Raw genomic sequence first — 26,583 nt, 5'->3', positions numbered from 1 at the left:
AAATTTACTTTTTTTCTTTAGTGTCCTGTGATACACCCAGTGCCAGGACCCACTGCACCACATCCATGCCTTCAATAAGATTTATTTCACCGTTATTCCCTATTCCCGTCCCTATTCCTCCTTAATCCCTTTGGTCTACTCTACTGACCTTTCCTCTGTTTTGATGAAATTCCTTCTCCTTTTCTTTTTTTCTTCTCTTTTAGTCCCCCCTCTTTTATTTTGGATTAGCTTCCACATATCAGAGAAAATATTCAACCTCTAACTTTCGGGGATTGGCTTATTTCACTTAGCGCGGTAGTTTCCAGTTCCATCAATTTACCAGCAAATGCCATAATGCCATTTTTCTTATGGCTAAATAATACTCCATTATGTATACATACCACATTTTCTTCATCCAGTCAACTGTTGAAGGGTACCTAGATTAGCTCTGTATCTTGGCTATTGTAAATTGTACTGCTATAAACATTGATATGGCTGCATCACTATAGTATCCTGATTTTAAATCTTTTGGAGTAGTGGTGTAGCTGGGTTGTATGGTGATTACATTCCTAGTCTTTTTTAAAAATATTTTTTCTTTAAAGTCCAGTCCTATTTCTACTCCTTTGTTTCCAATCATGTACACTACTTGCTGAGGACAAATCACCATACAACAGCCACTTGCTTTAGTATGTATCCTGCATCCTTGAGGACAACACCTCATTCTTACAAGGTATTCACTTCAGACAATTGCCTGAAATATGCCTTTACCAAGACAATAAGTTATTCCCTTGGGTTAGCAGGTTCTTAATGTGATAGGCCAGTGTATTATTCCATGGTTGTAGTTTCACTACTGTGCTTTCTTTGTGGCAAAGTGAATCTTTATGTGATACTTTGTGGGATCCCATACCAGTGAGATATATGGTTGGCCGAAGCTCTATAAGTAAACTATAAGTAGAAAAGGCAAAAATTCTACCAGGAATAAATTTTTGATTCATGTCAGGATGAAAAGAAGCTTCTTTCAGTCCAATGCATTTCTAGCTTCCAAGTGATCTGGTTTCCTTGAGAAATGGTGATCAGCATTATGCTTTTTTGTTGACATGTTGGATATTTGGCAATAGCAGTAGCAAGATAAGCCATGGTGAGAGCTCATGCTTTAAGTTTATCCTGTACCCTTGCCATTGCAGGTGATTATGATCACTGACAAAAGGCTGGCTGATGCTCACTGGTTCAACCAGTTTGTCCAGCTAGTTATTTACTGCCTCTTCTTTGGCATATAATCTCTGCTGAATGTTAACATTTACAAAGGTCTTCACATTTTATTCTGATTCCTGTATTTACATCACATGCCTCAATCCTAGAATTCCTTGTCCCCAATCTTTCTTCTTCTAGGACCCTGAACTAATTGTCTAGAACATTTATTCTTGCCTATGAGTTTAGCAATCTGGGGCCATGCTACACAAAGCAGATGACCATGTGAATGGTCTGAAGCTTTGTCCTTTTGGGGGAATTCCTCTTCATCCTTCAAGGCTCATTATTTGGGGCAGCAGTGTAGCTGCTAAGTTCTGGCTTTTACCCATGTACCAAGATGAGCTACCTATGGACAAAGCTCAAGCTTTTTCCTTGAGTTGGTTAAGGTGGATTCCTAATATAGCCATAGCTATGAGCCGAGAAAGAAACACTGATGAAACTGGGGTAGAAGACATGAGGAGCTAGACTCCCTGCTTACACAGCTTACTCATGTCCTTTGATTCTGCTCATGTTCAATCCTTTAGGTATTACTTCTATAATGGATTGCTGCTAGCCTTGCCTGTGCTTACTAATTTGGTAGATCTAATGAAATCCAACTCAAAATGGTTAGCCTGAACAAATGGTTATTTTACGTGCCATGTTTAGCTGCTTCATCTCTATCAAGGCCAATAGCAACATCAGCAACTATTTGTGAAAGATGGCTTTCTCTGATTCATTTGATGATGGCATGGCCTTGATCCAGAACTCTACTAATGCTTAACCATAAAAGCAATGATACATTTTTTCTAGTAGGACACCACTAATACCATAAAGTCAGCTTAATTGTAATGTTCAAGCAGCAGGAGTGCTTATACATGGGTCTGCTGTAGAGCCTTTATGACTCTGGACTATACTCAAAATTGGCAGCCTTTGTGTCACTTCATATCGGAATCAAATTAGTATCAATAGGTATAGAACATGCTGCTTTCAAAATGGTTTGGAAGTGTGGTGTCCCATAAAAGCTTGTGTGTGAGACAAGAAGGTTTGGAGGAGAAATGGTTGGGTTATAGCCTTGATCTAATCAGTGAATTAATCCCTGATGGGATTAACTGAGTGGTAATTGGAGGCAGGTGGAGTATGACTGGAGGAAGTGGTTCATTTGGGGGTGTGGCTTTGGGGCATATATTTTGTACTAACAGAACCCAGACTAATACCTCCTAAAGATTTTACTAATGTGTCCCCAAATCTTTATAGGTTTTATCCTACCCCTTCTCAGAATACATGTCTTACCAAGGCCTCCAAATATATTTGTCATGTCTTGCTTATCTGGTCCAATTAAAATGATGTCATCAATACAGCAAATCAGAGTGATGCTCTGTAAGATGAATAGCTAGTCAAGTTCCCTTCAGATTATGTTAGGACAGAGAGCCAAGGAATTTTCATAACCCCGAAAAAGTTAAGTGTTGGATAAAGGAATTTTCTCAAATCAATGGCACTGTGTCATATCCTTAGGCTGTGTTAATGGTGTATCACAGGTAAAAGATGCCACATCTGGCACAGCAATTACAATTAGGTTGACTACTAAGTTTGCAAGAGATCCATTCTCATCCCTCAGAACCCGTCTAGATGGACTTTTGCAAGGAACAAAGTGTTGAGTTAAATCATAATATAATGAGAGAACACTACTTACACATTGCTTAAAGATAGCTCTTCTGGGGCTGGGGTTATAGCTCAGTGGTAGAGCACTTGTCTAACATTTTTGAGGCCCTGGGTTTGAGCCTCAGCATCACATAAAAATAAATAAAATAAAGGTATTATGTCCAACTACAACTAAAAAATATTAAATAAAAAATCTTTTCCACTCCTCCAAAAATTAATTTACCATCTTGACCAGTGGAATTAGGTAGTTTCAAAGAATTACACATGACCTTCCCTAGTACAACAGTTCTTCCCCAGAGGCAAGGAGTCATTGTAGAAATTATTCCAACTTCCAAATATTTATTTTCCAAGGATACATTTGACAACTGTGTAAATACTCACCAGGTGGATTCTAATGTACCCTTATAAACTAGAAAAGGGTTTAAAATCCATTTATTGTCTATCCTGCATGTATTCCTGGCCCTAACAAGGGGAAAATGATGTTTCTTTTGATCTCTAAGTATGGTTATCCAAGCAAATAGCTTCCCTTTGCAAATGCACAACCATAAATGGTAACCATTATCACATTCATTTGCTGTGATGTTTCAAGGAGTTTCTCTTTAACAACTAAGCCCTTCCTCTGTCAACAGACATCAGCTCTGAAACCTGGAAACTATGGAAAGATCATAGACTGATATTATGTGCCTGTACTCCAACTCCTGATGATCCATTCATCCTTTCTTCTGATTGCATGGCTTGGGCAGTACCTTTGCTGGCTGTCCATCTACCTTGCCTTAAGGGAACTATGTATCAATCATCATTTGTGGATCAATTTCTCCAGACTATCACTCAATACTTGTTGTTAGAAAAAGTGTTCATGCCTGTGCCACCAACCAGTGTCTATGACTTTAGAATCATCATTTTCACTGCTATCAGTCCAGTACTGAGGTAGTAATTCCCCTTGCTAACAGCAGTTTTCAATGATGCTGATGTTCCTCTTGCTAGTACATTTCTTACTGCTTAGACTGTCAAAATGTTGACTTGGGATGTAGTCAACTGAATGCTTTACTGAGACCAGAAGACTTGACTTCCAAAGAGACTCACTCCTCTACAACCGCTCTAGTTAGGGCCTTAAGAAACAGCAGCGAAAAAGATCACTAAAACATGTACCATCACTTCTGTAGTGTTACACAGGTCACACAGGTCAGCTGAATTCAATGTGGGGGAGGAAGGCACAGGGTGGGAGTACAGGCAAGGGAAAGAGGATTGCTGGGGGGCATCATGAAAGCTGCCAATTAGAAACCACTTCTAATGATTCATATCCTCCTACATGCAAAATACCTTCACCTGCTCTCAGCTGAAGCATCAGCTCAAAGACCAGATTTCTGTAACCTAAATCAAATCCAGGAGTGAATGAGGCTCTTGTGCTATTGTTTCTTGAAAATATTTTCTAGACTTTAGTTCCTCTAAATCTTATGGCCTGTGAAACAAACATGAAATCTTTCATTCTTCACTCTTCCCCACAAACCTAATATAAAATAGTGGGATAAACACGTTACCCACTCCACACACCGTCTTTCAAAAAGGGGAAAACAAGAAACACAAGAGTGACTAGAAATTCTGAATCCATTCCTTGGTATGCTGGCAATACTTTGATTAAGACTCAAGATCAGAGAATGATTCCCCATGCTCTTGGCTCCACCTTCCAGGACTCTTCTTAATTATGCTTCCTTTTCCATGAAAGGTAGCCCTGTCTGAAGCCAAGTTCTTTTCAGACTGCTTTCCACCTGTAGAAGTTTGAAGGCCAAATGGCCTCTTTTAATTTTGTACTTTCTGTCATTTCAAGTTGGTACAATTTCTAGCAAAACTTCATATAAAACACTGGGTTCAACCTAAGCCACAAAAGCCATCTGCACAGACATATTAAGACAATCTTTCTCTACCTTTGTTTTCTGCTGAAGCTCCTGATAGATAATTCTCTAAGTTGTTAGAATTTCTATTATATGATTGTATAATCCTTTGAGGCACCATTTTGTATCTTTTTGAGGTTTATGACAAAATACTTTTTACAATTTTGGCTTTCAAAATTTTAAATCATGTTTTTCTGACAGTGACTGAGATTTGATATTTGATTCAAAGATTTTTTTTTTTAAATTTCAACAGAATCCACCATTTGGAGAAGCTAGGAATTATCAAAACCAATTCTTGGATTCTTTATATTTTACATTTCTTTCTTTAGTTTGTCTCCTCTCACATTTATTGCCTTTTCCCCTAAGGAAACAAGAAGAAGTTAGGCAGTTCCTTCATCAATTTTCCTGGAGACATCATTAGATCAATCAGCCAGTTCATTAGGTACATTTTTCTGTTTCTCATTACTACAAGTAATGATGTTGACAAACTACTAATATGTAATGAGGAAGCAATCTGAGAGACCAATATTCAAGCTTAAATTTCTTTTATGACTTAGGCTTTGAAAATGATCCTGCCACTTCTGAAGTTTTTGACTGAGCACTAGGTCAGCCCTATTCAAAGGCATGAAAATTTGAAGATATAGGTGACTGGAGGTCATCTTGGAGGCTGTGTGTTACATCTTATAACATAATTCAAGGTATTTTCCTAATGGCCAGAAGTGTGTATGGGTTGTCTTGTGGGGCAAAGGCCACTGCAGCATATTGAAAAAAGTGGAGAATGAAAACTACTTCTTAAAAGGAAGGAGTAGATCATTTCTGTAGGTTGAAGGTAAAGGAGAAAATATGAGTCAGAATTTGTGGTCCTAGATTTCTCATTCTAATCAAGGCTTCATGGTGGCAAGAGAAGATATAACATTCTCTAGAGGTCTCTTATTTTTTTAAAATAAAACCTTTATTTTATTTATTTTTAAGGGGTGCTGAGGATCGAACCCAGTGCCTGGCACATGCTAGGCGAGTGCTCTACCACTGAGCCTCAACCCCTGCCCTAGAGGTCTCTTAGACTTATGAGTAAGAGTTGAGCTTAGTTTTCAGATTTTTCTGCTCTTTGGTTGTTGAGGATGAGAAATTTTTATATGATTTCTGGTAAGCTCACTAGATTTTACACTAATAATATATGGTCTTTCATTTTCTCCAGTGTGTCACTTCTCCCTAACAATAGCACCCAATTACAAGGTGTTTATAATTATTAATTATCCCATATTTTTCAAATTCTTGATACATGTCACAACTAGCAGTACCCTTCTTTTCCCAGGTATACCATCTCAATTCATCACCTATAAACATTGTACGGCTACCTTCTACCACAGTCTACTTCTCACCATCTGCTTTCTCAGTCAATTCTGGGTACCAATAATCACTATTTAGGTTCAATTTATGTAAGACAGAGATTGGCATATAGGAGTGCTCTTGGGTCCAACATCTGTGTGAAGAAGGGAAGGATACAGATTTAGGAGACAGAATAGTTGGACTGCAGTACAATAATAACAAAGTTAAACTGACAAAGAGTTATGTAGCTTGGATGACCATTCAGAACTGACCTGAGTTGGAGGAAAGAGCTGGGCCTTTGTATCTCCATTTTGAGCAGTCATTTGGTTTAAGCTGACCCAGAAATAGCCTGATTTGGGGTGAGATGGTTCTATTCAGCTGAGGTTATTTTTATAGAGGGCGATCAGCATTTACAATGACCATATTTTCATTGGATAACCTACCTGAAATATTTCTCCTTTTCATTCTATTTCTACATCCTTTTTATTTTTCTCATGAAATTTATCATATATTGTAATTATCTTGTTTATTTAATTGCTAACTTACTTTTACTTACACTAGAATGTAAGTTCCTCAAGCACATTGACCATAACTTGCTGTTTCACCAAGAATGAATGAATGAATGAAAAATACACCCAAGGTCTTGGTTTCTTCTGAACTTTGTTATGATCCTGGATATGCAAGTCTTAGGGAAATATGGGGAGCGGTGAAGTATTTGGCAATTAGAGGAGGTTATCAGGGGCAATCAAGAAAAGAATAAAGAAATAAAAGGCGATTTTGGGAAGTCGTCACAGCCGGTGTGTTTCTTGAGCAAATCTCATCCATCATTCATTTTTATTATAGGTTATAAATATTCACAAAAATGATATGAAAAATTCTCCTGACACCAGGAAAGACTGAGTTTTAATCTGGGTTAAGGTAACCAATTAGAGACATCATATTGCATAATAAAGGCAGAGGGGACCATAAGAGTATTAAACATCTCACAAAGATAGCCAAATTTTCAAGAATGCTTTGGATATCACTAAGCTATGGAGTTAGGGGGTGGGTTGTTTAAGCAGATCTTTGAGAGGTGAGGAAATGCCAGAAAACCTATTTATCTGAATTCTGAACACCTGAAGATGATCCAAATAAACTGAGAGGGCCCACCCCAACCCCCAATCAAATGCCCAGGCAGATTGCAAGCAGATGAATACAAAATATTTGTAACTAGAAATTTATGTTCACATATGAATATAAAATATTTGTGACCAGAAATTTATGTTCACATATTCAAAACATCAAGCTCCACTAGACCCTGCATTTTAAATGAGATAATTTGTAGAGTAGACAATTACAGTTTATAGGCAATATGATTTTATTCTGTAGGAAGAAGATGTGACTTTTTATAATATACTGTATAAATTTCCTTTTGATATTTCCCAAAAGAAGTAAACACAATGACTACAACCTTTTATTTGCACCTAAGTTTTTTTCTTTGTATTTCTAATAATGAACATTTACAATGAATGTAAGCTAAATATTAGTTTCATTAAGTAAAAGAGGTATGTGAAATAATACCTTGTGCAAGTGTTTAATCTGAATACCTGCTACCAAATCAGTAGGGTCAGCTTCAAAATACTTGTTTTCAATTGTCTCATGATGTTGAATTGGTTCAAGTTGTTTTTTAGGTGGTTCCCCAAACCAGTAAGAGTGCTAAGAAGGGAATAAAAATATTATCACTGTAATGGCCCTGAAAATGGAAACATTAGAAAACACAAATGTATTTCTATAATCCATTTTCTATACTCTATCTCAATATAAATGTTAGCAGGCATTTTTATTGAGATATACTCTAGAAAATTCCTTGGATTAAAATTTGAAGCTTTATATATAACCAGAGATATGAAAATTGTACTGTATACATATAATAAGAATTGTAATGCATTCTGCTGTCATTTTTAAAAATCAATTAAAAAGTGGGCTTAAAAATAATTTGAAGCTAATTGGTTATAATTTGAATCCAACAGTATTCAGAGCAGGATATTAAGTCCTAACTGTTCAAGGGAGAAAATAAGAAAATTGCTCCAATACTAGGTTATAGTAAAAGAATTATATCACTTTCTGCCTGATCTTCTCTGAGCAATATGTGAGTCAAATATTAAGCATCAAACATAATTTTAAATGTTTGTATTGCACATTATGAAAACCTGGACATAAAATGCCAAAATTGAATGGAAAAGTATGAAAGCTCTCCAACCCTTTTCTATCATTTTGACCCCCCACAAAAAAAAGAATATGGAAAAATAATAGAAGGCAAGATGTTCATGCTTCCCATTTTTCTATGATTCTGACTCTAAGAAACCTGGCTAACCAAGGAAGTAAAGCAGATTGTGAGTACATAGACAACATACATACATATACACACACACACACACACACACACACACACACATATACACACACATGCACACATTTATATAAATACATGAGGGCTTAGCATACATTAGGAAAAAGCTAAAACAAATTAGTGAAGTTGGGGCGGGGGTAGGTAAGAATAGTTCTTTCACCTCATCTATTGATTCAATTATAGACAGTGCAAAATTAAATTATGATGGTTTTTAAGATATTTTTAAAACCACCTCATAAGGACTATAGCTCTTTGAATAACAAGCATTAGAACTCACCTTCAAGAAAAAGTTCCATGGCTTGGGCACACCATATTGCCCTGGAAAGACAGCTTCTATATACCAGGTCACAAGACCATATAAGAAAGTATCAAATAAAAACATTCCCAGCACATATGCAAATAAAAAGTTGTCCAGATTGGCTGATGAGAATATGTTATTCCATTTAATTCCTGTTTCTAAGACATAATAGAAGACATTTAATTAGAGGCCAAATGAGACTAAAACAGATATCCTGCTATATCATAATTAAATAGTGGCACTTTCTAGAGATTACTAGTAGAATCAACCACTTTCTTACACCCTTAGAATTTAGATTGCCCCAGAGGGCATCTGAGTAAGTACTCCTGTAAAGTGTCTCTCATTATACCCAAACAAATAATTAGAAATGATTGAAACAAAAAGAAAATACAGGGGTGGGGGAAGCTCAAAGAAAAATAAGCAGACCTTCAAGGTAAGATGGTGGCTCCTCTCTCTCCACCTCTCTTCATGCTAAATGTTTACTGGATATATAATTCTGGAAAAACAATCATGGAAAGGTAGGGACAGATACTGACTATAGGACAGAAAACTAGAAGTGCTTTGCATGTCCACTGCACTGACAGAAAAAGGAAAAAGGAGGCCACTAAATGTAGAGTGTTATTTCCCACAATACCACTAGATAGCAAGTGACAAATCCAAAAGTAAAATCAAGACTTGCAGTAAATTTTTGGAGAGAATGTGAAAACATTAATATTATACTATAGGTATTGGTATAATGTAATACAAGCTTTTGAAGGACAGTTTATTGATATTAATCAAAATTAAAACTGTGAACATTCACTAAGATTAAAACTGTGAACATTCACTAAGATAGTAAAGATAAACCTACTAAAACATGGCAAAATTTACAAAGTAAAATACTCACTGTTTGATTCTGCATCAAGCAGGAATTTAAATCCCAGGGCCATTGCAACATTACAGCTGAGGCAGAAAATCAGTTTCTGCTTCAATGTCATCTGTCCAGCATTGACAAGTAGTCTAGTAGCTGGAAGGCAGGTGATAAAGAAAAGGAAACTTCCCAAAGCAACAGCAAAATTGACTGCAAGCAAGAAGGAAAGTATAAGGCAAATTTAAGTAGGTTTCAAATATATGTTTTTTTTATAAAAGTACACTAAAATAAGCTCTATGAGAAATAGAAATTTGTTTTGTTTACCAATACTTCCTTTAGCACATAATAACTGAAACACAGTAGGTGCTCAAAATATTTTTCAGTGAAAAGCCTGAAATGAAACACATGAGGAACTTTTTCTCCTAAAATTTATCATTCTATATGTAATGATTGAACATTATAAAATTTAATGGAAATTTATACTTCTATTTATTACCACTCATAAGAAATTTTAAATATAAATACAACTACTGGCATAATTAGAATATAACTAGAGTGTGTTTTCAGGCATTATGAGGGGACAAGGAGGAATCCTGTATAGAGAAAGACAAACTTGGTATAAAAAAGCCAAATCTGAGGAAAAAAAATGTTCTACATCTCTAGCAATTAAATAAATTCAAATCAAAACTAGAGTACTAAAAGTTCCAAAAATGTGATTCTGATTTTCAGAGTTACCACATACATATACTCTTGTAAAAAATTAATGTTTTAATCAAAACTTATTAAGCATGCAAATAAACAAGAGTATGGCCAATTCACTAGAAAAAGAAAACTACCCTTGAAGAAGTCCAGAGGTTGGACTTATTAAACAAGACTAAAATAAACTGTCCTCAATATGCTCAAATACCTAAAGGGGGAGGAGAAAATATTGAATAAATGAGATATTAATGTTAAAGTGATATAAACTGTAAAAGAGAACTAAAAAGAAAGTCTAGGGCTTAAAATAACTGAAATAAAAATTTATCAGAGGGGTCTACCAGCATATTTGAGCAAAGAAAAGAACTGGCAAAGTTGAAAATAGTATAATTAACATTATACAATCTCAAAGAACAAAAATTTAAAAAGAATTAAAAATTAGCAGAGCCCAAGAGACATCAGAGGAACCAACATATGCAGAGAAAATGTGAGAAATGGAAAGGGCTGGAAAGGTTATTTGAATAAATATGGTTGAAAATGTCCCAAATTTGGGGGCAGGGGAGATAAATCTAAACATTCAAAAAGTTCAACTTCAAGGAGGAAAAAAAATCAAAGAAACTTACACTGAGATACAGTTAAAATAAGAATGTCAAAAAATCAAAGACAAAGAGAGAATGCTGAAAGCAGGAGGTTAGAGGTATAGCTCAGTGATAAAACACTGATAACCCAGGAGGCCCCGGGTTAAATCCCCAGTGGGGAGAGCATCAAGTAGTAAAAGAGAAGCATATTATAATGTTCAAGAGTGATTTCTTTTCAGAAATATAAAGGCCAAAAATCAATTGGGTAACATTTTTAAAGTGCTGAACATAAAAACAAAACAAAAAACACCTTTTCAACTAATAAATTCTATATGAGAGAACCATATGCTTAAAAAATGGGGAGACTTCCAGTTCCATGAGTAATAAGTTTAGAAGCAGTATCACATCTAATGAGCACTAAAAAACAGAAATGCACAAACACAAATCCCACTTTCTTGTTTTCATCTTTTCAAGAAGGGAGAACACATAACAAATCACTGGCCTCAAGACCGGGGACAGACTGGTAAATATAGGAAATCATGGCTTACTGAAGCAGACACCAGAAGAAACTGTGGAGAGAAGCAGTGTTGGGGCTGGAAATCCTGAACTGTCATTAACATATTACTTGAGGCTCAGTGTAGTTAAAACTAAGACTTAAAGATTCCAGGAGGATTCAGCTAAGGGGGAAGGGACCACAATATTGTGACATTAACCTCCAGAGGATTCAATGGAAATAAGTGGGAAAAAGAGCAAAGCGTACTGCATACTGGCATACGTTAAGGGCATCTGAGTGGCAGGCCACTCCCCTCATGCTAGGTGCATGAGCAGCCAACCGCTTACCCTGTAGGCACAGCCCTGGGCGTGAGGCCATGTGTTGCAGTCCTGGGGCTTTGCTCTACGGCCCACTTCTCCACTATTCTTGACTATTTGATTGTTCGCTGAAGAACAATTAGCAAGAAATTATATTGGTGGCTGCCTATAATCTGCCTAGCTACTGCCTGAGTATTTATACCTGGTAACTGTGCAATAAAATCAGACCTGCTTCCATCTCGGTCTCCAGAGGTCTTGATTAGCAACTCTGCAGCCACACTTTCCTCTACCCTGTTCTGTGTACCTCCTCCCTGGATGAGAGAGAGAGAGTCTACGTAGCTGGTGCCAAAACAGGGACTTGAGGTAAGCCTGCAAGAAAGGGTGTGGTCCCTCAGAGAGTGGTGAGGAAGGGGAAATGAGGAACCTACTGAGTTCCACCAAAAACTCGCAGCTGCAAATACTGCATACTCTCTTTGATACTGGAGATTTAACCTTGAAAGGCCATTGTTGGGATACTTTCAGGACTTTGTATCACACTTAGCAACAGAGGGGATCAATGTCCACCATTCACAACCTGGGGCAGTAGTAACTACAGTCTGGTGAACCACCTGAGATCCTTCAGTGCAATACCTTACAGAGCAGCTTCAATCAGGGTAATACTTCTGCACTGCAAAACACCCATGGGAAACACAACCAGATATCCTGCACTCACAGACAACACCAGGATCTTCAATACCTTGAAGAAAATCCAGTAGATGGGAGCTGGTAGATGGTGAACCATAGCAATCATAGGGATACTGCAGAGCCTGCATCCTTCTGCCATAGAAGCAGCCATGCCACAACACTGCACCCTCTGAGCAATTAGCTGCAGACCCCTGAGCCAACAAACCAGAACCTGCTGGTTGGAGGTCTTAGCAGCTATGGAATTGGCTCCTGTGACCCACAACTTGGGAGGGAGAGAGCCACGCCAAAGACTGAAGGACAAATGCTAAATGTTCAAACTGCAATAAAATAAAAACCAAGATTCAACAAGAATTTCTTCACCTTGACAGGCTTTACTACAAACAACTCTAATGTCAACTTTGATCATAAAAATGTCTATTCAACTGGAACTTTATTTGTTAACCCAACAGTCAACATTGTACTTTGACCCTATTTGAATGTATTTCATCTAATGGTTTAAAGCATTGACTGGAATCAATCTTCCTTCTTATCTTTGTTATCCTAGCTCTAGTTTATACTTGCTTCTCTTACCCCCTGCTCATTCTCTTGCATTATTTGCTACTACCTCAAATATACTCTGGGGCATGCCTGTAATCCCAGCAGCTTGGGTGTATATTTTGTATCTGGAGAGTGGATCTGCTTTCTGATCACCAAGTGAGCTGCTTCTCTCTGCCACACTCCTACTTTATGATATTCTGCCTCAACTCAAGCCCTGTGGAATGAAGTAGGCCTTCTATGGACTAATACATCTAAAACCATGAGTCCTCAAATAAACTTTTCCTCCTAAAATTGTTCTGGTCAGATCCTCTAGCCAAAGCAGTGAAAAAGCTGACTAAAACATATGCTGTCCGCATGAGGAACACCTGACAGACAAAACACCCACAGACTGAAGGTGAAAGGATAGGAAGAAATAAAACACTCTCATGGGGCTCATAAACCAGCAGGGATAGCTATTCTCATGGGTAGCTATTCTCATATCAGATAAAATGGACTTCAAGCCAAGATTTATCAGAAGAGACAAAGATTACTTTGTAGTTATCAAATACAACTAATAATATGGACCTAAAAGACATCTATAGAATATTTCATCCATCAACAACTGAATTCACTTTCTTTTCAGCATAACATGGAAAATTTTCTAAAATATATCATATTTTAGGTCACAAAGCAAATCTCAGCAAATACACAAAATAGAGATAATACCATGAATTCTATCAAATCATAATGAAAGTAGAAATCAGTGATAAGATAAAATAGAAACCACTCTAACACTTAGAGACTAAACAACATGCTTTGGAATAATAAATTGATAGCAGAAGAAATAAGAGGGTAAATAAAAAAATTCTTATTTTAGAATACTGATATAACATCTCAAAATTTCTGGGACAGTAGGAAGGCAGACCTAAAAGAAAAGTTCATAGAATTGAGCTCATATATTAAAAGAATAGAAAGATATAAAATAAATAATTTAATATTACATCCCAAGGTCCTATAAAAAAGAACAAATCAGGGCTAGGGCTGTGGCTCAGTGGTAGAGTGCTTGCCTTGCATGTATGAGGCACTGGGTTCAATCCTCAGCAACACATAAAAATAAATAAAAATAAAAATAAAATTGTGTGTTCATCTACAACTAAAAAAATTTTAAAAAAGAACTATCAATATCAAAATCAGTAGAGACAGGAAATTATTAAAATCAGAACAAAAATCAATGGAATTGAGATTTTAAAAAATACAAAAGATCAATGAAATAGAATTGATTTTTTGAAAGGATAAACAAAATTGATAAACTCTTAGCCAAACTAACCAAAAGAAATAAGGGAAAAAACTCAAATTAACAAAAGCCAAGATAAAAAAGGAAATATTGTTGGGGTTTTAACTCCTGAGGTCATAGAAAGTGCACCCTGAAGAATCCAAATGCAGACTTCCTGTTTATTAGCCAAAGCCAACGAGGCTGGAATGCCGAATGTGGCAGGACAGCAATAACTTCTCACCCTAGGCTAATTCTTGTGGGGCACAATGATCCGTTTAAGGAGAAAAATAAGGCCCCAACTGTTCTACCTGCTACATATTTTAGGTGTATGTTTCCTGGGATTTTATGAGAACATATCCTGTTTTGTTACTAGGAAAAAAATGTTTTCTTAATACCAGCAATCAAGTTAGTTTTTTTCAATATATTATGCCATAATTTATATTTAACTTCATATTGATCTAGAAAAGATTTGTGTGCAATTACAAAGCACTCTGCAGCTTAGCATTCTCCCTCAGTAAACAAACTGTCAGTTTTAAGACTCAAGAGTCTTCCTGCATAATTGTGGGACCAAATGCTCAACAATAGTTCAGTGGCAGCAAATTATCACCACAGACATTACAGAGGATCATCAGAAACTATTTTGAGGCCAGGCACTGTGGTGCACTCCTGCAATCCCAGTAGCTGGATAGAGGAGGCAGAAGGACCACGGGGTTCAAAGCTACCCTCAGCAAAATCAAGGCACTAAGCAGCTCAGTGAGACCCTGTCTCTAAATGCAATACAAACCAGATCTGGGGATGTAGCTCAGTGGTTGAGTGCCCCTGAATTCAATTCCTGGTACCAAAGAAGATGAAAAAATAAATAAATAATTAAGTAAATAACCCATTTTGAACATTTATAGTTCAATAACATAGAAAATCTTGAAGATATGGACAAATTCCTAAAGACATATGACTTACCCAAATTGAACCAGAAGGATATTAAAAAAACAGATATATTTCAAGTGATGAAAGCATACATCAAAAGCCTACCAACAAAGAAAAGCCCAGGACTGGCAAAATTCTCAGATGATTTCTATCAGATCTTTAAAGAACTAGTAGCAATTCTCCTAAATTATTTCATGAAATAGAAAAGAATGGAACCCTTCCAAACTAATTCTATGAAGCCAGTATCACCCTGATACCAAAACTAGACAAAGACACATCAAGGAAAAAAAACTTCAGACCAATAACTTTGATGAACATATATGCAAAAATTCTTAATAAAATATTAGCAAACTGCATATAAAACACACTAAAAAGATAGTGTGCCATTATCAAGTGGGTTTCATCCCAGTTATTCAAGGTTGTTTCAACATCCAGAAATTAATAAATGTAATTCACCACATACACAGACTTAAGGAGAAGAATCACATGATTATATCAGTAGCATTTGACAAAGTACAACACCCATTCATGCTTAAAACGTTAGAAAAACAAGGGATAGAAGAGACTTACCTTAACATTGTAAAGGATATATGACAAACCCAAGGCCAACATTATTCTAAATAGAGAAAATCTGAAAGTATTTCCTCTAAACACAGGAACCAGACAAGGATGCTCACGTTCACCACTCTTATTCAACATAGTCCTTGAAATGCTAGCCAGAGAAATGAGGCAAGAGAAGCAAATTTAAGGGATAGGAGTAGAAAAAAAGAGCTCAAATTATTTCTGTTTGCTGATGACATGATCCTATATTTAGAATATCCAAAAATGTCAACCAGAAGACTTCCAGAGCTCATAAATGAATTCAGCAAAGATTAATACACATAATAATTATAAATATATTAATAGACACAGAAATATAAAGGCATGATTTGTGAACATATCAACAAAGACAGTCTGGGGCTTGACAGAAAAGTTTCTGTGCATTACTGAAGCTAAAATGGCATTAATTAAAATTAAATCATTTAAGATATTAATTATAGTTTTCCAATTGCCTGGACATTAAAATGGATGATGAAATGAGAAAGGAAAAAGATATGACATGTACAAAACAAATAAAATGGCAGATACAAGTTCATTCTCATTAGTAATTACCTTAAAAAGATTAAAATCTCTATGAAAGGTAAAGGTGACAGAAAGGATTTTAAAAAATCTGAATATACCATTAGTTGAAAGTTAAAGGACAGAAGGTACCCCAAGTAAATAACCTAAAGAGACCTGGGCTGGCTATACTAATATCAGACAAAAACAGACTTTAACTAAAACATTGTTACAAGAAATAAAGAAGTATGTTATCAAGAGTTATAAAAATCAGAATGAATTAAGAGATTTTAGAGAAAAGGAAACATGACTCATACTAGTAACACATACTAAACTTCCATTAGTAATTGGGAAATGTAGATTTAAATTGCTTCCACATAATCCTCAAAGCACAAGGAATTAATTCTTGTCTTTATTATTAGACACTGTGCTAGCAAAAAGTATTTAACCCAAAGGTATAAATGAATGGATATTTGTACACACTGACTTTACTTCCTATTTCCATCTTCCAATCCTTAAAAAACATTTCAAAATCCCCCTCTCCCCGCTGGCAGCATTCTTATGTCTATTTTAACCTGGAATATTTTCATCTATGTCTTTTTTATATGTGCACAATGTTCCATTTATTTTCATTGCTGTCTATTCTCTTAAGATGGATAGACTAACCATTACTTCTGGGTAAGTCTGTGAGTCTATTTCCAGATGAGATTAGCATCTGAACATGTGGATTAAGTCCAGAATATTGTCCTTCTCTGAATGGACAGGCATTATCCAATCCATCAAGAGCTCAGAAAGAACAAAAAGGTGAAGGAAGGGAAAATTGTCCCTTTTTTCTTCCTGACTGTCTACTTGACTTGGACATCCATATTCTCCTGCCTCTGGACTAGATTTACACCACTGGCTCCTCTTGTTTTCAGGCCTTTAAACTACTGGCTTTCCTGGGTCTCCAGTTACAGATTGCAGATTGTAGAACTTCTTGGTCTCCATAATCACACTGAACCAATTCCTTATAATAAATTTTCTTTGATCGTCCAAAATATCCTCATTTTTAGCCAACTTCAGTTGTTCTCCGAATAACTCTGACTAAAACAATATTTTGTGTATCTATGCCACAAAGGTCAGGTCTATGAAGCAGGCAATGTATTTCAAACAAACAGCAAACAAAAAGCATCTATCAATTAAGTATAAAAGCCTTTCTCTCACTGGAGCAATTTTTTTTTTGTTTTCTTACTTTTACATAAACCAGGCTCATCATCAGGTACTAGCTGTTATTGATCCTTCTAACAGTCTTTCCTGGTGGAAAGATTGGACAGATACAATATGTGAGGTAGCAACTAAAGGTAGAAAAAACACTCAAATATGATCCTACTACCACATATATATTGTGATATACTAATTTTCATTCCCTATACTCTCTTCATTCTTTTTCAAAACATTCCATGAGCATATGACATTTGTCTGTTCAGTAAGAATGTAGAGTGATGTTTATAAGAAGCTTCCATATATAATCTGTGTTTTATCACTAATAATCTTTTACATAAGAAATTTTAGACTCACCTTTATTAAAGAATGTACTAATCATGAAGCTATAGAATATTAGGGAGATGGCATAAAACAGCAAAAAGATGAAGACAAGAACTGGGTCACTATACTGGAAGATTGGTGCAGGTTCAATCTAGCAAAAAATCAGGAACTCTGTTTAATCATCTCTAAGTAGCAACATAAAAAAACAAAAAAGAAGCCATGAAATATCGTTAAAACATTTTATTAGTTCTAGTGAAACTATAACACTACTCAATAAGATGGATAATTAAGAATTCATGCGCGGGGTGCTGGGTTCGATCTTCAGCACCACATAAAAATAAAGATTTTTTAAAAAGTACAGTTTGCTGAAAGACTAACTGGCATCTGAGTTTCTGCAAATAAATAAAAGCCACATTTTCATTCCCTAGTCACCTTAAGAGCTCCCACCATACTTCTGTTTTCCCTATTAAAGTTTAGCAGTACCATGCTACAAATAGACACTTGCCTTGAAAAATAAAATTATGCACATATAAATAATGGTCAAAAAATATAAGCAGAGGAATGTGAAGAAATAGGCAGCCCAGATCATCCAATTACTGACTCCTATCATGAGCTGGTACTCCTGCAGAAGAGTTAAAACAAATCAATTATCATGAAAAATAGTATAACCATAAAGAACCTTAGAGTTTTAAAAATGCATTACAAAATTATATAATTTCATGACCATAACTAAAATGAGTTAAGTAGTAGATATTATCTCCAATTTAAAGAGGAGGAAATCAAGACTCAGAATTTCAAATAACCTGATTAAAATTATTATTAGTGAGTCTGTAATTCTTATAAGCCTAGAGATCATTTACCCAGCAATTTACCTAATACTGATAAGACATGAAGAATACTTAAATAAAGCTATAAACCACATAAATTAATCTTTTCTTCTTTGTATCATGTCCTCTTCCAGGAGGTAGTAAAGAAATATAAATACAGTTTATTCAGTTATAAAAATTAGAAGCACTAAAATTAATATGAAAAGAGGAAGAAAAGCAGTCATTTTTTATCAATAATATATTTTCAGAACTAGTAGTTTATGTGGTATTTTGAGTTTTAACAAAATATTTTAAAAGGATTTAAGAATATAATGTATAAGGCCAATAAGAATCTTCAAATGCCATGATTTCATTCTTTTAATGATGAGTAATATTCCATTGTGTGTGTGTGTGTGTGTGTGTGTGTGTATATATATATATATATATATATATATATATATATATATATATATATACATACATACATACACACACATACATACCATGGTTTCTTTATCCATTCATCTACTAAAGGGTATATAGGTTGGTTCCACATTTAGCTATTGTGAACTGTGTTGCTATAAATATCAATGTGGCTGTATACCTGTAGTATGCTGTTTTTAAGTCCTTTGGGTATAAACTAAGGAGTGGGATAGTTTTTCAGTATTGGCTGCACCAACTTGTAGTCCCACCAGAAATGTATGAGTGTGTCTTTTCTCCCACATCCTCACCAACACTTATTGTTGTTTGTATTCTTGATAGCTGCCATTCTGACTGGAGTGAGATGAACTCTTAGACTGGTTTTGATTTGCATTTCTCTAATTACTAGGGATGTTGAACATTTTTTCACATATTTGTTGATTGATATGTCATCTTCTAAGAAATGTCTGTTCAGTTCCTTGGCCCAATTTTTGATTGGTTTATTTGATGGCACTTCATTTTTAGCCAACTTCAATAAGGAACCATGTAGGCAGGAATTTTCTAGAAATACAGTTTACAGTATAAAAAGGCTGGCAACTGAATGATCCAATACAATGCAATACCATTACACACTCACCAGGCATGATAAAATTAGAAAAGACCAGTAATACCAAATGCTTGTGAAGATAGGTAGAAAAAAGAATTTTCATGCATTGGTAATGGATGGGTAAACCTATAGAATTTTATTGGAAAACTCAAGCATTAGCTACTAATGGGGGACATGTATAACCTAACATTCAGCAAAAAAGATAAGGAAAAGTCATAGGAGTATCAGTAAGAACAGGCAAATGTTAAACAACCCAAATAATAATGGTCATACCACAGAATCAAAACTTAATTAACTTACACAAAACACATCTACATATTTAGCTAAATGAATCACACAGACACAAAGATACATATAATACATGTTTCAATTTTATCAAGTTTTAAAAGACAAAATGAACTCATGATTTTAGAAGCTAGATTAGTGCATAACTTCGGGAAAATGTTTTCAAACGTGTACAAAGTGACTCTTAGTGCATATTTTCTTTATAATAAATCCTTTCAATCACATGAATGATTTGTGCACATTTCTCTGTATATGTATATTTCAATGAAAAAAATTTAATTAAAGAATCTTAAAAGCTTGACTGATTGTATAGCATGTTCTGGGGGCATAAAGAAAAAAGTGTTAGATTATAGAGGAGAATTAAAGAGAAAACCAAGGAGATAGAAGTATGAAATTAGAGGAAGAGGCAAGAAAGGAAACTTCACTAATCAGAAGGGAAAGAAATGTATTATAGTCAGAAGAAACAAACATAAATGAAGCATCAAATTATGTCATTTTTGGGATTTCCTGAGGTAAATAACAACAAAACGAGAAGTAGAAAGTTGACAAGTTTTAGAAAATGTATATGCTTAAATGAAATGTATTCAAAAAGCAATCAAATAAATGCATTCCTAATATTTACTTATGCCAATCTGTGGTTTAGGACAATTAATGTGATAACTAAGTACATGGTAGATTAGGAGGCAAGATAGTGGATATGAAGATGAGTAACAAGAGCCCTGAGTAAAAAACAATGAGAGCCCATCTTTAAAGTGATGCTGTCACAAACAAAGGAAAGGAAGAAAATTGTATGACTCATGATTACATAAAGAAGATAAATGAAAAGGAGAAATGACTGACGACAGTAGCTACACACATAATTACTGATCACTCACTACATGCCAGGCACTGTACTACTAAGCACTCTACATATATTTCCTCAGTTACACCTCACAATAGTAACTTTGGATAGAAAAAATTTCATATAACATCTCACTTAATATTGTACTATCCTGAAGGTTAGGTTTTATTAATTAAGCTCAATTTAGAAAATAATATAGAAATCTTACATGATGTTCTAGAGTTAATGAGTAATAGAGTCAAAACATGGTTTATCAGAATCCCTGAAACTAAGTAGATACTAATAAATCAATAATAAAGTAGATACTAATTAATAAAATAAAACTAAGTAGATACTAATAAATCATTGAATAAATCATTGGTTAATTGGATGATAACTGAATTTTTAACTATAAAGTCTCTAGTTTAACACAACATACTCTGGACCAAACTCAAAACTGGAAAAGATTCATTCAAGAAAGCTGAAAAGTTCTCTTAAGAAAAAAAATCAGAATCATAGTATCTTGAAATTGGATTTTATCTTAATCAGTCTAGATATAATTTTAAGAGTTCAGATAATTATTTAGTTCAGAAATGTCTTAGAGGTGCATTTAGCATTGCATTTGAATTCTATCAGTAATATTCTTTGGAGTAGTCTTCTGTAACTAAAACTAAAATTCATACCAAGAATTACAATTAAAACAAAATTATGGGTAATTGTCAAAAGTACTTAGCTGCCACTGAAACATAAACATCTACCATTTTTGAGTGTGTAGAAATAATATAATCTTCTACATAAATTTTCTCCACAGACTCAAAATTTTCTGTGGAAGCTCTATCCACCACAAGAAAAGTAGAGTTACCTTTAATCGATTTTCCTTTTCCCACACAATGGACTGAATTAAGATAAGATGATTCAAAGAGAAGATACATATGGTTACTAAAGGGATAAAAATACCAGCAAATACATAGAAGAAATCTTGATACTGCATTGGGTATGGAAATCTCTGAACAAAAATTCTAACACCATTAAACAGTTTTTCTGCAGCAGTGCCACTGTGATGTAGCATAATGGCCTTGTCCAAGGCATGTTGCACAAGCAGGAACCCTTCACTGATGTACCCTAAATGAGAAAACAAAGATTAAGCACTATAGACCAAAAAATAGCTGAATTGAACAAAAACAAAAGAAAAGTACAATAAAGTATGGTCATATTCTGTCAACAAATAGATCATCTGTACAATAGTGGAGTAGTGGTCATATAAAATTACTTAGTGCCATCTTAAGTTTGTGTAAGAACGCTCTATAACAATCATGCTGTGAAAGTGTAAAATGCCTAATGATGTATTTTTCATACTTTATTCCAATGTGAAGCCACACATGACTGTATGTCAAAGGCAAACAACATAAGTTAATTTTTGTAACAAGGCTCTTGTCATAGTCTAAATTTCAGAGCAGCTATCAGAGTTTTGCCACCCAAATACATAATGAGTGTGTCAGCTGTAAATAAAGATAATTTCACTCTTTCCTTTCCAAATGTTATGATGCTTCTTATTCTGATATTTTCTCTAGAACTTCCAATAATTTGCCGAACAAAACGATGAAAATAAACATCTTTGCTTTATTCCTGATATTAGGAGGAAATGTTCACTATTTCACCAATAAGCTACCTATCTTCCACAGATGTACTTTATTAGATTGAGAAAATCTCTTACTGATACTTTGGGTGGAGATCTTTTTTTAAATATAGTTTTAATTTTTAAAAAATAAACAACTTTTGCAGACAAGTTGCAAAGGTAGTACAAGATAATTTATACAGAACAGGTCTGTTGGCAATAAATTTCTACAAGATTTTTAAAAATTTTGTTGTGAGAAAGGCTTTCTTTCTTCTTTGTTAGAATGTTTTCACTGGGTCACCAGATTTCTGGGTTAATTGGGGGTTTTTTCCCCAACACTTTGAAAATGTCAATCTCTTTTTTACTTACATTGTTTCTCACATGAAATTAGCTGTGAATTCTCCCTTGTTGGCAAAATATAATACCTTCAAGGTTTAACATTTGTAATTGATTTTTTTCTTTTTAGATATACATGACAGTATATTTTGACATATTATGTATACATGGAATATATCTTATTCTAATTAGGATCCCATTCTTGTGGTTGTACATTATGTGGAGGTTCACTGTGGTATATTCATATATGAACATAGGAAAGTTATTTCAGATTCTTTCTACTGTCTTTCCTATTCCCAACTCCCCTCCCTTCTCTTCATCTCCCTTTATATTCCACTGAACTTCTATTCTTCCCCTCCCTCCTTTGTTGTGTGTTAGCATTTGCATATCAGAGAGAACATTTGCCTTTTGTTTTTTGGGATTAGTTTATTTCATTTAGTATGACAATCTCCAGATTAATCCATTTGCTGGCAAATGTCATAAAGTTATTCTTCTTAATGGCTGAGTAACATTCCATCATGTATATATGCCACAGTTTCTTTATGCATCTGTTGACATATTATATATACATGGAATATATCTTATTCTAATTATGATCTAGGTTAGTTCCATAGCTTAGCTATTGTGAGTTGAGATGCTACAAACATTGATGTGGCTGCATCACTGTACTGTAGTATATATTTTAACTCCTTTGGATATATACCATGGAGTGGGATAACTGGGTCAAATGGCAGTTCCATTCCAAGTTTTCTGAGGAATTGTTGTACTGCTTTCCAGAGTGGCTGCACCAATTTGCAGTCCCACCAGCAATGTATGAGTGTACCCCTTTCCCAATAATCTTGCCCATATTTATTGTTGTTTGTCACTGATTTTATATAGTGTGAGTAAGATATGACTAAATGGGGAGTTCCATTTGTTTGCTTCTATTTTAATCCTGCTTGATGTTCTCTAAGCTTTTTTGGGGTTTGTGGTTTATTGTCTGTCATCTTTTAGAAAATTCTTAGTCATTAATTCCTCAAAAAATTTTTGCTCTATTCTTTCTTACTTCTCCTTTTGGTATTTCAATCTTATATATGTTCAACCATTTGATTTAATCCATAGTTTTTGCTTAACTAACTCTTCACATAGCTTTGTTAGTCATTATTCTCTGTATTACATTATATACAAATATTTTTTTCACAACTAACTAGTATAATTCTAAGTACGAAAATTTCAACTCCCTTTATATACATTTATTCTCCTTCATTTATAATAGAATTGACAATTTTTTTTACTTATAATGTGAACCACATTCACCAGTGTTAAAATTTTTGCTTCAACCATCAAACATACTTCAGAAAATTCAAGAAAAATCTATTATATTTACCCATATTTTTGCCTATAATATTCTTCCTTCCTGATGTTTTCAGGTTTTCTTTTTTAAAAAAAAAATCAGTTCCTTTATGTTTAGAGAATTTCCTTTAGTTATTCTCTTAGGATGTTCTGCTGGCAACACATTTTCTTTCCATGCTTGAGATTTTACAATTTCCCCTTGATTATTGGTGCATATTAAATATATAGAACAATGGGTCTTGTTCTTGTCATAACACAATTGTACATACATAAAAATGTAATTTGATTAATTACAATTTCCTTTTAATGTCCATGGTTTGTGAAATAGGCTGTCATACATACTGTTTTCCCCTGTATGTAACATGTTAATTTTCCTCTAGCTGCTTTCAAGATTTCTTTTTTTTGTCTTTAGTTTTCAGTGGATTTCTGTCTCTTTTCAAATCTGAGAAACTTTCAGTCATTTTCTGTGGGAGGCGGTCTCACTGAATGACTGGCATTCTCCTTCCCGTGATGGGAAGAGGAATGTTTTTGTCATGAGGAACATAACAATTATCCCTTGTGTTTCCCACCCCCCAGCTTTGTTCTCTTTCTTCTCTTCATCGAAGTCTTTGATAGTGTATTAGAATTTTTTCATTTTTATTTTTTTATTAGTTGCTCGAGACAATACAATGATCTTGACATATCAAACATTTTATTCAATGGAGTATGAATTCTCATTTTTCCATGTGTACAGATTGCAGGATCACATTGGTTATACAGCCACGTATATACATATAGCAATACTAGTGTCTGCTGTATTCTGCTGCCCTCCCTATCCCCCTCTCCTTTCCCCTCCCCTCCCATCACCTCTCTCTACCCAATCTACTGTGACACATTTCTCTCTTTTATTTCCTTCCCCCCTCACACCATCATATATGTATTTTGTATAATGATGAGGGCCTCCTTCCATTGTATTAGATTTTTTTGATAACTCCATCTGTCCTTGAGGTTCTTCTTTACCCTCCTTTTAAAAAAATTCTGTTGTTTAGATTAGGGTAATTCTTTTTCTTACAGCTCTCAAACTGTAAGTATGTGACTTTTGATATCAGTTTTCCACATTTTTATGCTTTTGGCTGGTAAGTTCACCTTTAAAATTCAATGTTCTCTAAGAACAAGAAGTCTGTAATATTCTTTTTGAATTACAGTGCCAATGTGTTGTGTTACAGTGTTACAAATCAACCTCAGATATTAAGATTTTAAAAACAGAAACACCCATAAAACTAGACTATATGTTGATGAGTTAACAAAAATGTTGTGACCAATTGCTTATAGAAACCTAATCCTATATTTCCCCTGGAACAATGATTAAACATTTTGCTAATTTAGTATTCTTGACAACTTTAAAGAATATAATCACTGAAGATAATGAAAATCGATTATATGTAATATATCTTTTTTTGACAAGTTCCTGTCAGATTTTCTTTTCAGATTTTCTACAATTTATGTATATGATTATGGTAGATATATTTATCCAGACTGAGGTTTTTAGAACTTCTTTGACATACCAATTTACAATTTTCATCGAATTTGAAAAATGTCCAATAGAACTTCAAACACATTTGGTACCCCTTTTCTTTCTCTTTACTTATGATACCTCCAATTCCAAATACGAAACATTTAATACTATCATCTGACTGATTCTTATTAGTTATGAACAGAACCAATAAAAGAGGAGAAAGGAGGACTTATTAGATCAACTTATATGATCAGAGTTTGGGCAGTCCCACAATGACTGTCTACATACAAAAAAGCTAGAGAAACCCCTTCTGCTCAAAGAAGCCAGAAGCCTCAGAACAAAGGGACCAATAATACAGTCTCATTCTGAGGCTAAAGTCCTAGAAACCTTAGAGAGTTGCTGGTGTGAGTGTACACAAAAAAACTGAAGAAACTGGCATCTAAGGTCCATGGGTGACAGACAGCAGTAGATAAACTTGCTCAAGAAGAATCAAACTTGAGTTTTGTTCCATCTGGGCCTCTAGCCTACTAGATGGTGTTACCCACATTCAGGGCATATCTTTCCCCTCATTCTGCTGCCCACATGCCAATTATCTCTGGAAACACCCTGACAAACACACCCAGCAGTATGCTTTACTAGTTAGGAAGAGTCTTTCAATCCAATCAAGTTGAATATGATGAAGATTAATCATCAGAGATAGAAAACTCATTTCTCTTTATTCCTATCACATAAAATTAATAATTTTAAAGTGCAGAATTTTGTGGTATTTAGTACATTCATAGTATTATGCAACAAATACTTCTACCTAGTCCCAAAACATTTTCAATTTCCCCAAAGGAAACCCCACACCTATATTACACATTTACTTCCCATTCCTTCCTCCTCATAGTCCCTGGAAAACACAAATATTTGGTCTCTACAGACTTTTCTATTCTGCATGTTCTATGTAAATGGAATCATACAATATGTGACCTTTTTTCACTTAGCATATTGTTTTCAAGTTTCATACATACTGTGGCATCAAAGTACTTCATTTGTATATATGATCAAGTAATGTCAGTCCTCATCTTTCTCTGCAAAATGTATACTATGTATCTTCAAATTTATTGACTATTTTGTCATGTTCTGTATGCTATTAATCTCATAT

At 34.7% G+C, this 26,583-nt stretch overlaps 1 protein-coding gene across 1 annotated transcript in view; it reads right to left on the bottom strand.

Annotated features, from left to right (window-relative positions):
• Window positions 1–26,583, bottom strand: part of LOC143385433 (phospholipid-transporting ATPase ABCA3-like) — a 121,416-nt gene that overhangs the window by 85,419 nt on the left and 9,414 nt on the right. Inside the window, exons 6-11 of the mRNA XM_076840923.2 lie at window positions 21,521–21,780; window positions 18,226–18,342; window positions 17,754–17,871; window positions 9,654–9,827; window positions 8,747–8,925; window positions 7,641–7,775 (exon numbers count right to left, since the gene is read on the bottom strand). Of these exons, the coding sequence (XP_076697038.2) occupies window positions 7,641–7,775; window positions 8,747–8,925; window positions 9,654–9,827; window positions 17,754–17,871; window positions 18,226–18,342; window positions 21,521–21,780 (983 nt within the window). The remainder of the gene's footprint in view (window positions 1–7,640; window positions 7,776–8,746; window positions 8,926–9,653; window positions 9,828–17,753; window positions 17,872–18,225; window positions 18,343–21,520; window positions 21,781–26,583) is intronic.

The sequence above is a fragment of the Callospermophilus lateralis genome, chromosome 19 (genome assembly GCF_048772815.1).
Source record: "Callospermophilus lateralis isolate mCalLat2 chromosome 19, mCalLat2.hap1, whole genome shotgun sequence".
NCBI classification, from domain to species: Eukaryota; Metazoa; Chordata; class Mammalia; order Rodentia; family Sciuridae; genus Callospermophilus; species Callospermophilus lateralis.
The sequence above is the reverse complement of the archived record's forward strand: the minus strand, read 5'-3'. Positions and strand labels throughout refer to the sequence as shown.